Source organism: Acinonyx jubatus, chromosome C1, assembly GCF_027475565.1.
Source record: "Acinonyx jubatus isolate Ajub_Pintada_27869175 chromosome C1, VMU_Ajub_asm_v1.0, whole genome shotgun sequence".
Classification (NCBI taxonomy): domain Eukaryota; kingdom Metazoa; phylum Chordata; class Mammalia; order Carnivora; family Felidae; genus Acinonyx; species Acinonyx jubatus.
Window position 1 is genome coordinate 217,393,216 of NC_069381.1, and position 13,341 is coordinate 217,406,556.

Here is a 13,341-nt window from a genome sequence, read left to right on the forward strand (position 1 = left end):
TCTTGCACACATTTGATTACATTAATTCTTGAGCTTGATATTGTGAATTGCCTTGTTGTTTTAATTTTATTTTTCTGGTGTTCATTACTAGTGTATGGGATACAGTCTCATCTAGGAACTTTAAGTCATGCGACCTTGACAAAGTCACTCATGAGTGCCAGGCTTTTACATGCTCATAATCATGGCATTTGTGAATAGCCAAAAAAAGAATAGTTTTACTTTCTTTCTGATCTTGGTGACTTTTATTTCTTTTTCTCTTGATGCACTGACTAAAGAGCCACAGCACAAAGTTGAAAAGAAATGGTGAGAGTGGCCATGTTTTCACTGATCCCAGTCACAGTGAAGGAATTCAGTCTTTCACCATCATGGATGATGTTCTCTGTAGGCTTTTCACGGATCCCCCTTATTACACTAAGGATGTTCCCTTTCATTTCTAGTGTGATGACAGGATTGTTTTTTTAATCTTAGATGAGTTTTGAATTTTTTTAACATTTTTTAAAAATACTTATTCATTTTTGAGAGAGAGAGAGACAGACAGAGAATCCAAAGCAGACTCCAGACTCTGAGCTGTCAGCACAGAGCCCGGCGTGGGGCTCAAGCCCACAAACCATGAGATCATGACCCGAGCTGAAGTTGGATGCCCAACTGACTGAGCCACCGAGATGCCCTGAATCTTGAATTCCTTTAACTGCTTTTATTTTATAAAGTGATAATATCATTGTTCTCCTCATTCTGTTAATGTGGTGGATTATAGGGGCTCATGTTTTTAATGTCACAACAACCTTGCATACCTGAGATAAAGCCTACTTGGCCATAAGTTAATAGCCTTTTTATATATTTTTGGATTCAGTTTAATAACATTTTGTGAAGGATTTTTGCATTGATATTCACGAGGACTATTCGTCTGTGATTTTCTTTTCTCATAGTGTTTTTCTCAGTTTTGGAACCAGGGACTCATAAAATAAGTTGGGAAATTTATTTACCTCTTGAACGTGTTTTGACATTGGTGTTGTTTCTTCCCTAAATGTTAGTAGAATTTGCTAGTGAAGTCATTTCAGTCTGACATTTCCCTTGTGAGAATTTTGATAAGGAATTCAAGTTCTGAAACAAATGTAGCATTCCTCTGCTCTCTGTACCTTCACTACCGTGCGGTTCAAGCTATCTTCTCATTTCCCATGTGACTTCTCTTTTGGCCTGTGGCTTATTGATGTACATTGCCTAACTCCCAAACACGGGGATTTTCCCGTGTTTGGAAATACCTACTTGTTACCCATTTCTAATATAATTCCGTTGTGGTCAGAAAACATACTCCATGTTATTTGAATAGATCTAAAGGTACTGAGGCACGTTTTATGGCCCATCGTATCTTGTTGAGCATCCCATGCTCATGTGAGAAGGGTGTGCACCATGCCACTGGTGGATGGAGAGTCTGTGAATATCAATTAGGTCAAGTATTCTTTAAAACTTCCATGTCCTCACTGTTTTGGGGTTTGTTTGTTTGTCTTGTATGTTTTACTTGGCTGGTTGTTTTTGTCCCCTTGTTTTAATCATTAGTGCTGGAAGGGCGTTAAAATCTCCATCTATGATTGTAGGATTGTCTATTTCAGCCTTTAGTCCTGTCCATTTTTGCTTCATGTTTTGAATTCCTATTATTAGGTGTATACACATTAAGTAGTTCATGTCTTCATGATGCGTTAACTTTTCATTGTTATAAAACATTCCCTCTTAATCTCTTTTTCTAGATACCTACTTTTTGTGATATTGATTTAGCCATACCAGTTTTGTCGTGCTAAGCGTTTTCATTGTATATGTTTCCATACGTTTACTTTCAATTTGTCTGTTTCGGTGTATTTAAAGTGTGTTTCTTATAAAAAGCATATTGTTGGGTCTTGCTTTTATTGTTACTCTGACAGTCTCTACCAATTAGTTGGAGTGATTGTACCATTTACATTTAGTGTAACCATTGATATGTTGGGTTGAAACATCTTTGAATTTGTTTTCTTGGCATTTGTTTTCTATTTGTCTCATTAAAAAAAAAATTTTACTTTCCTCCCTTCTGGCCTTTTTTGAGTTAGTTACGTATTTATGTAGAATTGCATTTTGTGTTGTCTGTTGATGTTTCTAAGCTATAGTTCTTTTCCTTATTATTTTAGTAATCACTCTAAAATTATGATATGCATTGTTCATATGTAAATATTTTACTACTTCAAAAACAATTTAAGACCCTCCCAGCAATGTATTACATTTACCCCTCTCATCCTTTGTGCTCTTCACGCTATGTATTTTGTTTCTACATGTGCTATTATAAACCCTACCATATATTATTAAAATTTTTGCTTTAAACAGTCACACACACACACACAAACATACACACACACACACACACACACACACTCCAGTTATCTGGCAAAATTCTTTATCTGCATAGGTATATTAAGTGTATGTAATCTTTTTCAAGTCTTTTTCTGATAACTCCATCATCTAGATCCCCTAATGGCTCTCTTTCTATTATCTTTCATCTCTTGGCTTTCAGTCATTTGTCTTGCCTGCTGATATCCATAATAGAATATATTGAATAAGATTTTATGTTTTTGTAGGGATAACTTGAGGCTCTGAATGATACCAACTTTTTCCAGAGGGAATTTGTTTTGATCTTGGGAAATCAAAGCAGGGTCAGATCAGTTTTATCCAGTCCTGGATCAAGCTGGTTTGTAACTGGGGTTCAGTCTTTTGTGAGGAGCAATCTATTTCCCGTGCACCCCGGAGTATAACATAGCTCTCCTGTCTCCTAGCTGGAAGTGTGGAGTGTTGACCAGGGCCTCCATCTTTTGGTGAGCCCTAACTGCAGATTTTGTTTCTCAGTTCTGTAAGACTGCCCGAAGTTCTACCTGACTTCTCAGACTCTCACCTGCCATTTCTCATTCACATTCATGGTCCCTTGACCCTGTACTTCTTGGGAGTTATTTAAAAAAAAAAAAAAACAATTAAAAAAAACAATATAGAATCTGAGTCTCCCCTCCTTTCTTATGTTTTCTGTTTTCTCCTCTCAAACCCCAGCTGCTTTGGTAGCTTTGAATGACACGTTAGGTCTCCCTGATCTTATAATCCCATTGAAACCAAGTTCCCAGACTTTTAGCCAAGGCTTTATGCATGGCTGCTAAGGCTCTGGGCCTTGCACGACTTGGGATCTGGAGAATAACTCAAGGAAGCTATGTGATGAAGCGCTGGGCTCAGCTGGATACATGTCTCCTTGGCTCTTGGCTACTTGGCATCTCTTATGCCCTCAGTTATATTAGACATACATCGTATAGATTTTCTATCTGTTACAGGTGGGAGGGTGGGTCTTTAACAACCTCCCTCATCATTACAGAAGCAGGAAGTTCTGGTCTTTATGTTTGAAGAATATTTTTACTGGCCATGGAATACTAGGATGGCCATTATTTCCTTCAGCATTTTGATGAATTCATCCACCATCTTCTGACTTTCATTGTTGCTGTTTAGAACTCAAATGTCAGTCTTACTGTTGCTCATTTTAAGGCAATGTGTGTTTTCCCCTGATTGTAAAAGATATATTTCTTCATCTTTGGTATTCAGAAACTTTAGTATACTCTATGTGCTGTTTTCTTTGTACTTATCCTATTGGAGGATTGTGGCTCATTTTAAATCTGTGGCTTGATGTATTTTATTAGATTTGGGAAATTCTTGTGCAGTGTCTGTTCAAATATTCTCTCTCCTTTCCTTCTGTGACTCTAATTGTACATATGTTGGACCTTTTTACCTTGTCCTATAAGTCTACTACACTCTCTTCTGTGTTCTTCCTCCTTTTTTCTCTTCATGATTCAGTCTGAACACATTCTTTTGTCTATCTTCCAGATTATTAGTTCTCTTTTCCATCTAAGCTGGCATTGAACTCATACATTTATTAATTTTGCTTATTGTATTTTTAAATTATATCATTTATATTTAGTTTCTAGTTCTGTTGTGAAGTTCTGCATCTTGCCATCCATCATCTTGAACACTTAGTCACAGCTATTTTAAACTCCGTGTCTGACAACTCCAATATCTGGGTACCCAAGGGGTCAGGGAGGCATCCGTGTTTATATTATTACTTTTTTTTCCTGCCATATCGTCTTATCTCCTGATATGCCTGGTAATGTTGATTAAATGCTAAATATCTTAGGTTAAAAAAAACTGTAGAAATAACTTGAGGATCTTGATGACACTGTTCTTCTTGCTCTGGTCCTGGCAAGAAGTGAAGGTAGATGATCACCATAGTCCCTGGTTAAAGGGATTCAAACCGAGCTTCAGATTTTATGAGAGATGGTCTACTTCCGATTCACCACCACTACCAGGGTGAAGTCCTGCAGCGAATACAACTCAGAGCCGCAGTGTTTGTTTGGGCCCCTCTGCTAGGATGGCTCTGAGCTTGAGTTTTTTGTTTCCCTAAGGCCAGAGTGCTGTCAGAAGCTCTCCTTGGCTTCTCAACTTCTCAGCCAAAACTTTTAAATCAAATTCTGAGCAGAGAAGAGATACCTCGTTCCTCTGTGTCCCTTCCTCTGAGGTCCCAGCTGCCTCGGCAGCTCTCAGAAGCTCTGTGCAGATTCCTGTGTTATGTTCCGTCCAGGTTCCTGTGATGCTCTTGATGGAAGTGTCGGTCTGCAGCAACCAGGTCCCCCGCCACTTTCTATGGCCATCACTGTGTGATGTTTCCTGCTCCCTGGACCCTTGTGGGTTGACCCGGGTTGCCATTTAGATTGGCAGCTAGCTCCTCCCTGGGAGTGCTCGGTTCAGGGACACCTCCATCGTGGCTATAGGCACCGGGGCCCCTCTGCTGTGAACACACACGTACTTCTGAGGTCCAATTCGTCTTATGCCCACCCTCCTCTCCACCCTTCCCTCCTTGCCATTCTGCACAAAATCGCTTCTTTTCCCTGAGAGGGCCCCCCTCACCCTCCCACTCCCTGCTGGACTATCCCTTCCCCCTCCTCTAGATCACGTGCAAGAAGCAGGCCCTGGAGGAGCAGCTCGCCCAGAGCCTGCAGGACCGGGAGGCCCAGCGGGACACGCTGCAGAGGACCCTGCAGGAGAAGGAGGCTCTGTCTGAGGAGCGGGCCCAGCTGCTGGCCAAGCAGGAGGCCCTGGAGAGGCAGGTCCGGCTCACGGCTGAGGAGGCTGCCGAGCTCAGGTACCTGGGGCCCTACCAGCAGGTTCTGTCCACACGGCCTCGCCCTCGAAGAGCCCGCAGTGCGGCAGGGGACAGGAACTCACTCAGCGACTGTAGGGCAGGGCAATGTTATGTCTACATGGGAGAGAGGCTGTGAATGAAGGGCAGACACAGAGCCTGGCTGAGAGGAGCATCTAGAAGAATTGAATCCAGTGAAAGTCCCGGGATGGCCCTCCTGAGAGAGGTGGCCACACTGGCCAGATAGCAAGTGCCAGAAACCCAGTCCAGACCAGCAGAAGGAAGGCATGGGATGTCCTGCTCAAGGAATTTAAGTTCAAGATACACACAGCTTCAGGCAAGGCTGGATCCAGGTGCTCCCACAGTGCTGTCAGAATCCTGCCTCTCCCTGCTCAGTGCTACTTAACTCAGGAGACTTTGTTCTCAGGCAGAGTCAGGGTGCGAGGTGGCAAATGGTCAGTGGCCACCCCAGGCTCCCTCCTCCAGCAGACACAGTGTCCTCCTCCCCAAAAAAACCCAAAAGCTGCTGCCATTGGCCATATTGAGCCATTTGATATCCCTGAACCGGTCCTGGGAGTCGTAAGGCTCAGACTGGCAGGCTGGGGTCACATACCCATCCCTGAAGCCAGGCACAGTGTCAACTCCAGGGAACCATAGGCTGAGGGCAGGGCCAGAGCGAGCTTCAAAAATCAGCAGGGGCCACTTCCAGAAGACGTGAAATAGGCACTTGTAGGTGAGAACGGGGGTGCCCTTCAGGCTGTCACCTGGTAAGCTGAGCTGGTCCCATGGCCTCTGCAGCAATCCAAAAGCTGGTTGCTTTCTGTCACCAAACTTGTGGGCTCTCTTGGGAACATCTAAGTATTTTTGTAGAAAAGGTTTCCTCCTGGAACTCCAGAACCTGGGGGTCACCAGAACCCTTGAGTCCCAGGTCCTTGAACATCCTCACAGACAAACCTCTTTTGCAAGTGAAAGTTCGCACAGAAACAGGAACAGAAAACCTAACAAAGGCCTGCTCCGGGTCAGCAGGAGCAGAGGGTCCCTGCCTGTCACCCCCTTCCAGGCCCCACGGGTGCTCAGACAAGCAGGGGTTGGAGGGCCTCTGTCACCTGTCAGTATTTGCTGCCCAGATCACGGGCAGAGGCAGGGCAGAGACCGTGGCAGCCCAGGGTCCTCCCCGTAGGCTCTGCCCCGATCACTGGGCAGCCCTGTGGCCCCAGACAGTCACCTGCTCATTAAACAGCACTTTGCAGTGACCGGTCTGAGCTTCCGGTGACAAGGCTGCTGGGGGCTTGTCCTGAAATCACATATGCTGGCACAGGGTGCCGCCTAGCTCCCACGGTAGGTGTCTGGCTGGCTCCATGGGCCGGAGGGTCTGGCCACTGCGGTTTTAATGAGCTCCCGGGTAACGTTGATAACCACCAGGTGCGAGAAGTCCTGCGGCAGCTCTTTGCCTCTCCGTGGCGGGCTGATGACAGAGGACCCCGGGTTTCAAGCTCCTCCAGCCCCCACACCCAGGCCCTGACCGGGCTGCAGCGCTAGGGACGCATGCCCAGTTGAGGGGTTGCTGGCTCACTCGGCACCCGGAGAGGTGGATGGAGGGTGTCTGCCTGCGCCCTCGCTGGTCACGCCGGGCCTCTGCTCCAGGAGGCGGAGGTGCTCTTGGGCTTCCAAGGAAGGAGAGACCGGACACACCCTTAGATTCCCAGGCTCTGGGGCGAAAGAACATTCTGGTGTCTGAGCGGCAGAGACCGCCCCTCCCAGAGGGGGCCAGGCTGCTGTCTGGGAGGAGGTGGGTTCGAGGTGTCGGGGAGGGCATCCGAGGCAGCCCCCGCTGCCGTCTGTTCACACAGAAGCGGGGAGCAGGGAACGTGGGGAGCTCACTAGGATGGGGACTGGAAGGGGGCACTGGGGACATCGGAGGAGTGAAGTTTCTGGGCTCTGCAGGCAAGAGCGAGCCCTGGACGGTGTCGACACGCCCAACCCCCCCACCAAGGTGGCAGCGGTGAGCAGGGTCCCCCGGGGCCCACGGCCCTCCCCGACCCATCGATTTGTGTGGGGATGTGTGTCTGCCGTTTGTGTGCTCACGTGAGTATTTTTGTGTGTCTGTGGTGTGTGCACGTGTGCTGTTTGGTTGGCAGATGTTTTCACCGTAACACCTCGCGTGGGGCCAAGCACAGTATCGGTTACAGCGTGCTCGCTGGCTGGTCGACGACCGGTGGGCTGATCGGTTGTCTTCTGACAACTCCTTCAAGCCACTTCACCCCCCTCCCCGGGAATGAACGCTGCTCTGAGTTGCAGGTATTTTCTGCACATTTGTGTCTGCGTGCACAGAGACACCGCGGCAGCTTTCGTACGCGGTGGACGCTGGGCGTGCCCTTCCGCTCTGACACGTTGCTTCTCAGAGATCAGAGAAGAGAGTTTCCTCGTCCTCGATAACAACTCACTAGATGCACCGTCATTTCTAGAACATTCTGCCACTTATCAGCATGGAAGCCACGTCCAGTTAGTGCGCGATATAAGGCTGCAGTGAGCATCCTTGTACGTGTGTAGTTGGTTCATGTGTATTTCTAAAGAACCGACACTTGGGAATCGCTGGCTCAAAGATAGGCACGCTCTAAATCTTGAAGTTTCCTAGCCTCCCCTCCACAGAGAAAATGGTCCTCGCACCCTTGCCAACATTGAATATAAACATTATTTAAAGTTGTGTCAATCTGGTGCGTGGTCAATGACACCACACGGTTGTCATTTGAATCTCCTTGAGTACCAGTAGGGTGAGCAAACTTTACATGTTCATTCCCCCTTTGCGTTTTCTTTGTGAATAACAGTCATTTTTCTCATTTTTCTGTAGGATCAGCTGACTTTCTGTCATTGATTTGTAGAAGCTCTTTGCATATGATGGATATTAACTCTTTGTCCCTTGTCTTTTAAGTTGGTTTGTGAAATCTTTCTGCATAAGCCCCCAACCCCTTTAAGTGTATTCAGATCTGCTGGCCTCTTTATTTTTGTCTTCTCGGTTTTGTGTTTTGCTTACAAACTTTATAAAATACCTTTCTCTATTTTTTCTATGGTTTTTATAGTTCCGAGTTGTTTATTTGTGCTTTGTTTTGTTTTGTTTTTCATTTAGCTTTTTAATCCACCTGAAAGATTATGTTGTGCAGGGCCTAATTTGGTTTTAGAGATTTCAAATGAATGATGGGCCATGCCTGGCTGGCTCTTGGTAGATCCCACGACTCTTGATCCAAGGGTCGTGAGGTTAAGCCCACATTCAGCGTGGAGCCTACCTAAAAAAAAAGAGTTAAAAAAAAAAGGAATGAGATGTTCATTCTGTTTATCTTCTGATTGATGAGCCCAGCCTCGGTGGGCACTGTTCTGTTATCTAGCTAAAGGACTCTGCACCGTCCCTCATCAGCAGGGCCGCCTGGGTGACCTGCTCCACTGTCTGATGACTCTGCAGGGCTGAGAGGGACTCTCTGGAGAGAAGCCTCTTTGAGACCCAGCAGCTGGTGATGCAGCTCCAGGCACAGCGGGAGCAGCTGGAGGGACAGGCCCGGAGCATGCGGCTCACTCGGCAGACCCTGCAAGGTGCTCCTCGGGCAGGCTCTCTCTGCTCCTCTCTCCCCTCAGTGGAGCTCAGTCCCCAGATGTGCTGCTCACACTCCCCAGTCCCCTGAAGGGACGCGAACACAGGCCTGGAGCTCACGTGGCTGATCGGGTCGTGCCACTGTTGTCTAGGAGGGCCGGCCACCTGCACAGCCTGCTCTCAGTGCCGGGCCCAGGCGCAGAACTGGGCTGCGGCCACAGGGTCAGCATGGTGGCTCCCTACCCAGCTCCCGTGCTCCCTTCCCAGGCCCCGTGCTCCCTGCCCAGCGCCCCTGCTTTGTGTGGGCCTGGCCAGAGCCAATACAAGGTGACAATTAGGACATACACTGCAGTGGGGCACGGAGTGCATTGTCCCACTGGCTATGGCAGCCTCCTCAAAGCAGGTGGCTGTCACCCCATGGGGCCATCACTCCACAGGGAGTCTGTGAGGGCCACAGGGGTTCCATGCTGTGGGGGCCCTGTGGCCGGTCCCTGATGCCTCTGTCACTTCACAGTGGAAATGCAGCAGCTGAGAAGTGCCTGGGAGGTCCAGGAGACAAAGCTGCAGTGGGACGTAGGGAGGCTTCAGCAGCAGGTGGCACAGCAGGAGCGGGACTTGCAGCTGGCCCTGGAGAGCCAGGCGCTGGCCCACCACGAGGACCTGGCTCGGCTCCAGAGGGAGAAGGTCTGCTTCCGTTGGGCCGCTGCTGCGTGGCCCTTTCCCAGGAGACTGCCATGTCCCAAAAGCCAGCAGACACATGGGGGAGGGAGCTTAGGAGACCAGCCAGGCGAGAGGTGCCCCAGCCATACCGGGGCCGCACCCAGAGGACTCAAATAGTTCGTGTGGGTGGTCCAGGGCCTGAAGCATTGTGCGGGGGGGGGGGGGTCTCCTCCCCCACGGAAGAGGCCAGACCTCGGGTTGGCTGGCCTGGCTGCAGTCCGAGGGCCAGTAGCCGGAGGGAACTCCCTCCTCCCGCTAAGCTGTCCCACTGGCCACAGGCCCCTGCGAGGTCTTGTTTAACATGTTACGCATCTTCTGAATGTGGGGGCTGGGAGAGGTATATGGGCCACTACATAGGGATGGCAGGTGGTGAGACCCAGCTCTTGCTTTAACGCCATTGTGTGAGACAAAGGGTGTTTAGCTGACTGGAGTGGCCATTCCTGGGGTCCTGTCCTGTCCTGACGTCCCATGAACCGGGTCTCACTCAGGACTACAGGTACCTGCTGGCCTCACGTGTCCTGACTTACGCAGTCTTCATAGCCTGTTCCTTTGCATTGGCCCAGGAGTCCCTGAGTCTGTCTCTGACAGAGGAGAAGGAAGTGGCAGCTCACCGGCTGGAACAGGAGAAGAAGCTGGTAGCAAAGAATGCGGCCAAGAGGGAGGCTCTGAAGGAGGAAATTCAGAGCCTAAAGCATGAGCGGGATGAGAGTCTCCTCCAATTGGAAAATGAGATGCAAGAGGTGATGGGGGACCGTGAGGCAGTGGGGGACCCTCACATTCCACCTCACCATGCTTTCTCTGACCCAAGAAGAGGGCTAACCTTTCCAGATCACTGCTATTGAAGCTTCAGTCTTCACAGCAGTCCCAGTCGACAGACATCCACCCACCTACTTATCCATTCATCCATCCATCCATCCACCAATCCATTTCTCCATCCATTCATCCACCAGTCCATCCATTCACCAATCCATCCATCCACCAATCCATCCACCAATCCATCCATCCACTAATCCATCCACCAATCCATCCATCCACCAATCCATCCATCCATCCATCCATCCATCCATCTATCCATCCACCCACTCATCTACTCATCCACTCATCCACTCATCCATCCATCCATCCATGCACTTGACTGTCCCTCCATTTGTCATCATCAATCCATTTATTTGAATACCCATCCTTCTATGTATACACTTAGCTCTCCTCCCACATACATGGCCGTCTATCCACATACCCGATTTTCCATTCACACACCTAACCATACATCTATCCATCAATTTCCTTAAGCATCCATCAACGAGCCATGCACGCAACCATTCGTGCATTCATATGACCATCCATCTATGCAACCACTCACTTGACCATCTGTCCATCCATTCACTTAAACATCCTTCCCTCCATCCACACACTCAGCTGTCCATCCATATCCACCATCCATCTCTGTGTCTGACCATCCCACCCACCTGATCATCCAGCCAGTGTGTAGAGAACTGAGCACGGGCATGGAAGCTGGACCAATGCAGACAGTAAAAAGGCCCCACTGACCCGACTCAGGACAAGGGCTGCCTCTGGAGCGATGCCCCTCCCTGAGCAGGGATGTGGAATCAAGAACACAACACGTCCTGGCAGAGGCTTTAGCACCCAGCATTCTGCTGCAGCCTCCCCTTGTGGAGGCCCCCTGACCCTCACAAGCATGCCCCCCCCCCCAAATCCTGCCAGGCCCTGTCACTGAAAGAAGAAGAGAGGAGGCTGCTGAGGGAAGAACTCTTCAGAGCCATGCAGGAGCTGGGACAGGTGCGGCAGGAAGCCCAGAGCCAACAAAAGCAAGCCGAGGTGAGCCCTGTGTGCCCAAGCCAGACACTGGGTACCCAGCCTGGCCACCTGCATTGCCCAGCAGGCTCAGGCAGACCCTCAGATGCACCCCTTTCCTTCCTGGTCCCAGGGACACAGCCCTCTCTACCCTCCAGGGAATGTCCAGGTCTCCTGCTGGGAGGGGGCACTGTCTTAATGGCAAGGAAAGGCCCAGTGAACCAAAGCCGGCTGGGGGGTGGGGGCTTCCAAGAGCCAGTCCCTCCTCGCCAGCAGCGGGCCTGGCCAGAAAGGGGCCAGAGAGGAGGGCCTGGGGCCGCAGGTGAGCCAGCAGCAGAGGCGGGCAGGACCCAGCCCTGTGCCCCGCCCAGCCCCATGTACATCCAGCCTTGCCTGTCTGTGCACTTGAGATGCACTTGGCAAAACGGAACTGCGGGAAATGTGCGTGAGGCCTCTTGGGGCTGGCTCATTAGAGACGTGCGTCCAAAGGAGAAACCAAACTGGGAAAGGCCAGCACTGTGCCTGAGGCAGACCCTCACTGGAAAGGACACCACAGAGAGTCTCCAGCTGAGCCAGGAGAAAGGCATCCCCGAGGGACGAGGGACAGGAGAGACCCCCCGTGGGTAGCCACCCACAGGTACACTGAGGCTGCCTCAGGCAACGAGCTGGGGCCACCTGGGGCTCCAGACTCCATCAGGAGCCCGTGTCCAGGGAACAGGGCAGGCAGCGACCCTGGGGACCCTGTGTCCCCACCCCATGTGTGGAGCCGGGCCCCCACTGCTGTCTCCAGTGGGGGAGGCTCAGCCTATTACGAAATGCAGTGCAGTCCCACCAGTGTAGGCAAGGTGGGGATGACCCCTGCCCCCGCAGGGGGAGGTGGCCAGAGCTAGGTGAAAGGACCACGGCGAGCTCAGGGGAGGGCTGTCTGCAGCGGGGTCAGGACCCCGAGGGCGGGCACTGAGCAGAGGCAGGTAGGGAGCAGCCCAGAGGCCCACGGGGCGTTTCTCGCACCCTGCAGACTGCGGGGAGCCAGCGTGGTCCAGGGCAAGGCCAGGCCAGCACCTTGTCCCATCTGCCTCCTGCCTGTGTCCTTCCAGCTCCTGTCACCTTCGTTTTTATTCTAGGAGACCCTTTTTCACCCTTGTCCCTGGTGTGTCCCAGCCCCAAGGTCAAAGGGTGAGATGCTCCCCTGGTGCTGAGTGAATGACTCAGCGAGTCAGGGAACCAGCGTGTGGACAGAACACCGGCTGCAGTGCCCGGCCCAGAACTGGTGTCGGAGCAGGAGCCACTGTCTCAGCGTCATTGACTCTGCACCTGCTCAAGCAGCAGCGGGCACTGAGAGGGCTGCCCGGCGGGGGCAGATGCAGAGCCAGCGGGGCCTTGGGGAGGCAGGGACACGCAGTCCTGTCCCAGGGGCACAGTCAGCAGGAAAGGGGGCTGCGGTTAGGAGCCAGCTGCCTTCCACCCCCTCCCCCCCACCGCCAGACAGGGTCACTCTGAGCACCGCCACCCGGAGGGGCTCCCGGCACCCAGAAAAGTCTTGTCCAAGAGCCCCTCTCGCTGGAGCCCCCGCCCTGCTCTGTCACGGGCTGGCCGGTGTTTCCGTGGGCACAGCTGGGAGGCGTGGGGGGGCCCACGGGGTGGTGCCCTCCTTCCTCCCATTCCCACTGAGCTGCCCCGCCCATCCCACTCTCGTCGGGGAACCAGGGACCACCCCCCCAGACCCTGGGAGCTGACCCCCCAACTCAGAGGGGCTGGTCGGGAGCCTTCCCCCTCTGTGCTGGCTGAGTCTCCACCTGGACTGGGGATAGCCGGCCAGCCAGCGGGTGGGCACTTCAGCGAGCTCGTTAAGGGTCGTTTTGCCCCCCGGCAAGGAACGTGGAAATTAAAACCCACTGAGGACAGAAGGAGAGAAGAAATGCCTGCCGAGGAAAACCAGTTGTGGGGTGACGTGAGAAAAGCCCCCTGGCAGGTGGAGGGGATCCTGGGCTGTATCCTATCACCCACAGCCTCTGCAGGGCCTTCCTAGCCAGGCCACCAGAGCAAC

At 51.2% G+C, this 13,341-nt stretch overlaps 1 protein-coding gene across 1 annotated transcript in view; it reads left to right on the forward strand.

Annotated features, from left to right (window-relative positions):
* CROCC2 (ciliary rootlet coiled-coil, rootletin family member 2) overlaps positions 1 to 13,341 on the forward strand; it is a 74,312-nt gene that overhangs the window by 32,638 nt on the left and 28,333 nt on the right. Inside the window, 5 exon segments of the mRNA XM_053203868.1 lie at positions 4,992 to 5,185; positions 8,637 to 8,764; positions 9,277 to 9,446; positions 10,046 to 10,222; positions 11,205 to 11,318. Coding sequence (XP_053059843.1) covers positions 4,992 to 5,185; positions 8,637 to 8,764; positions 9,277 to 9,446; positions 10,046 to 10,222; positions 11,205 to 11,318 — 783 coding nt within the window.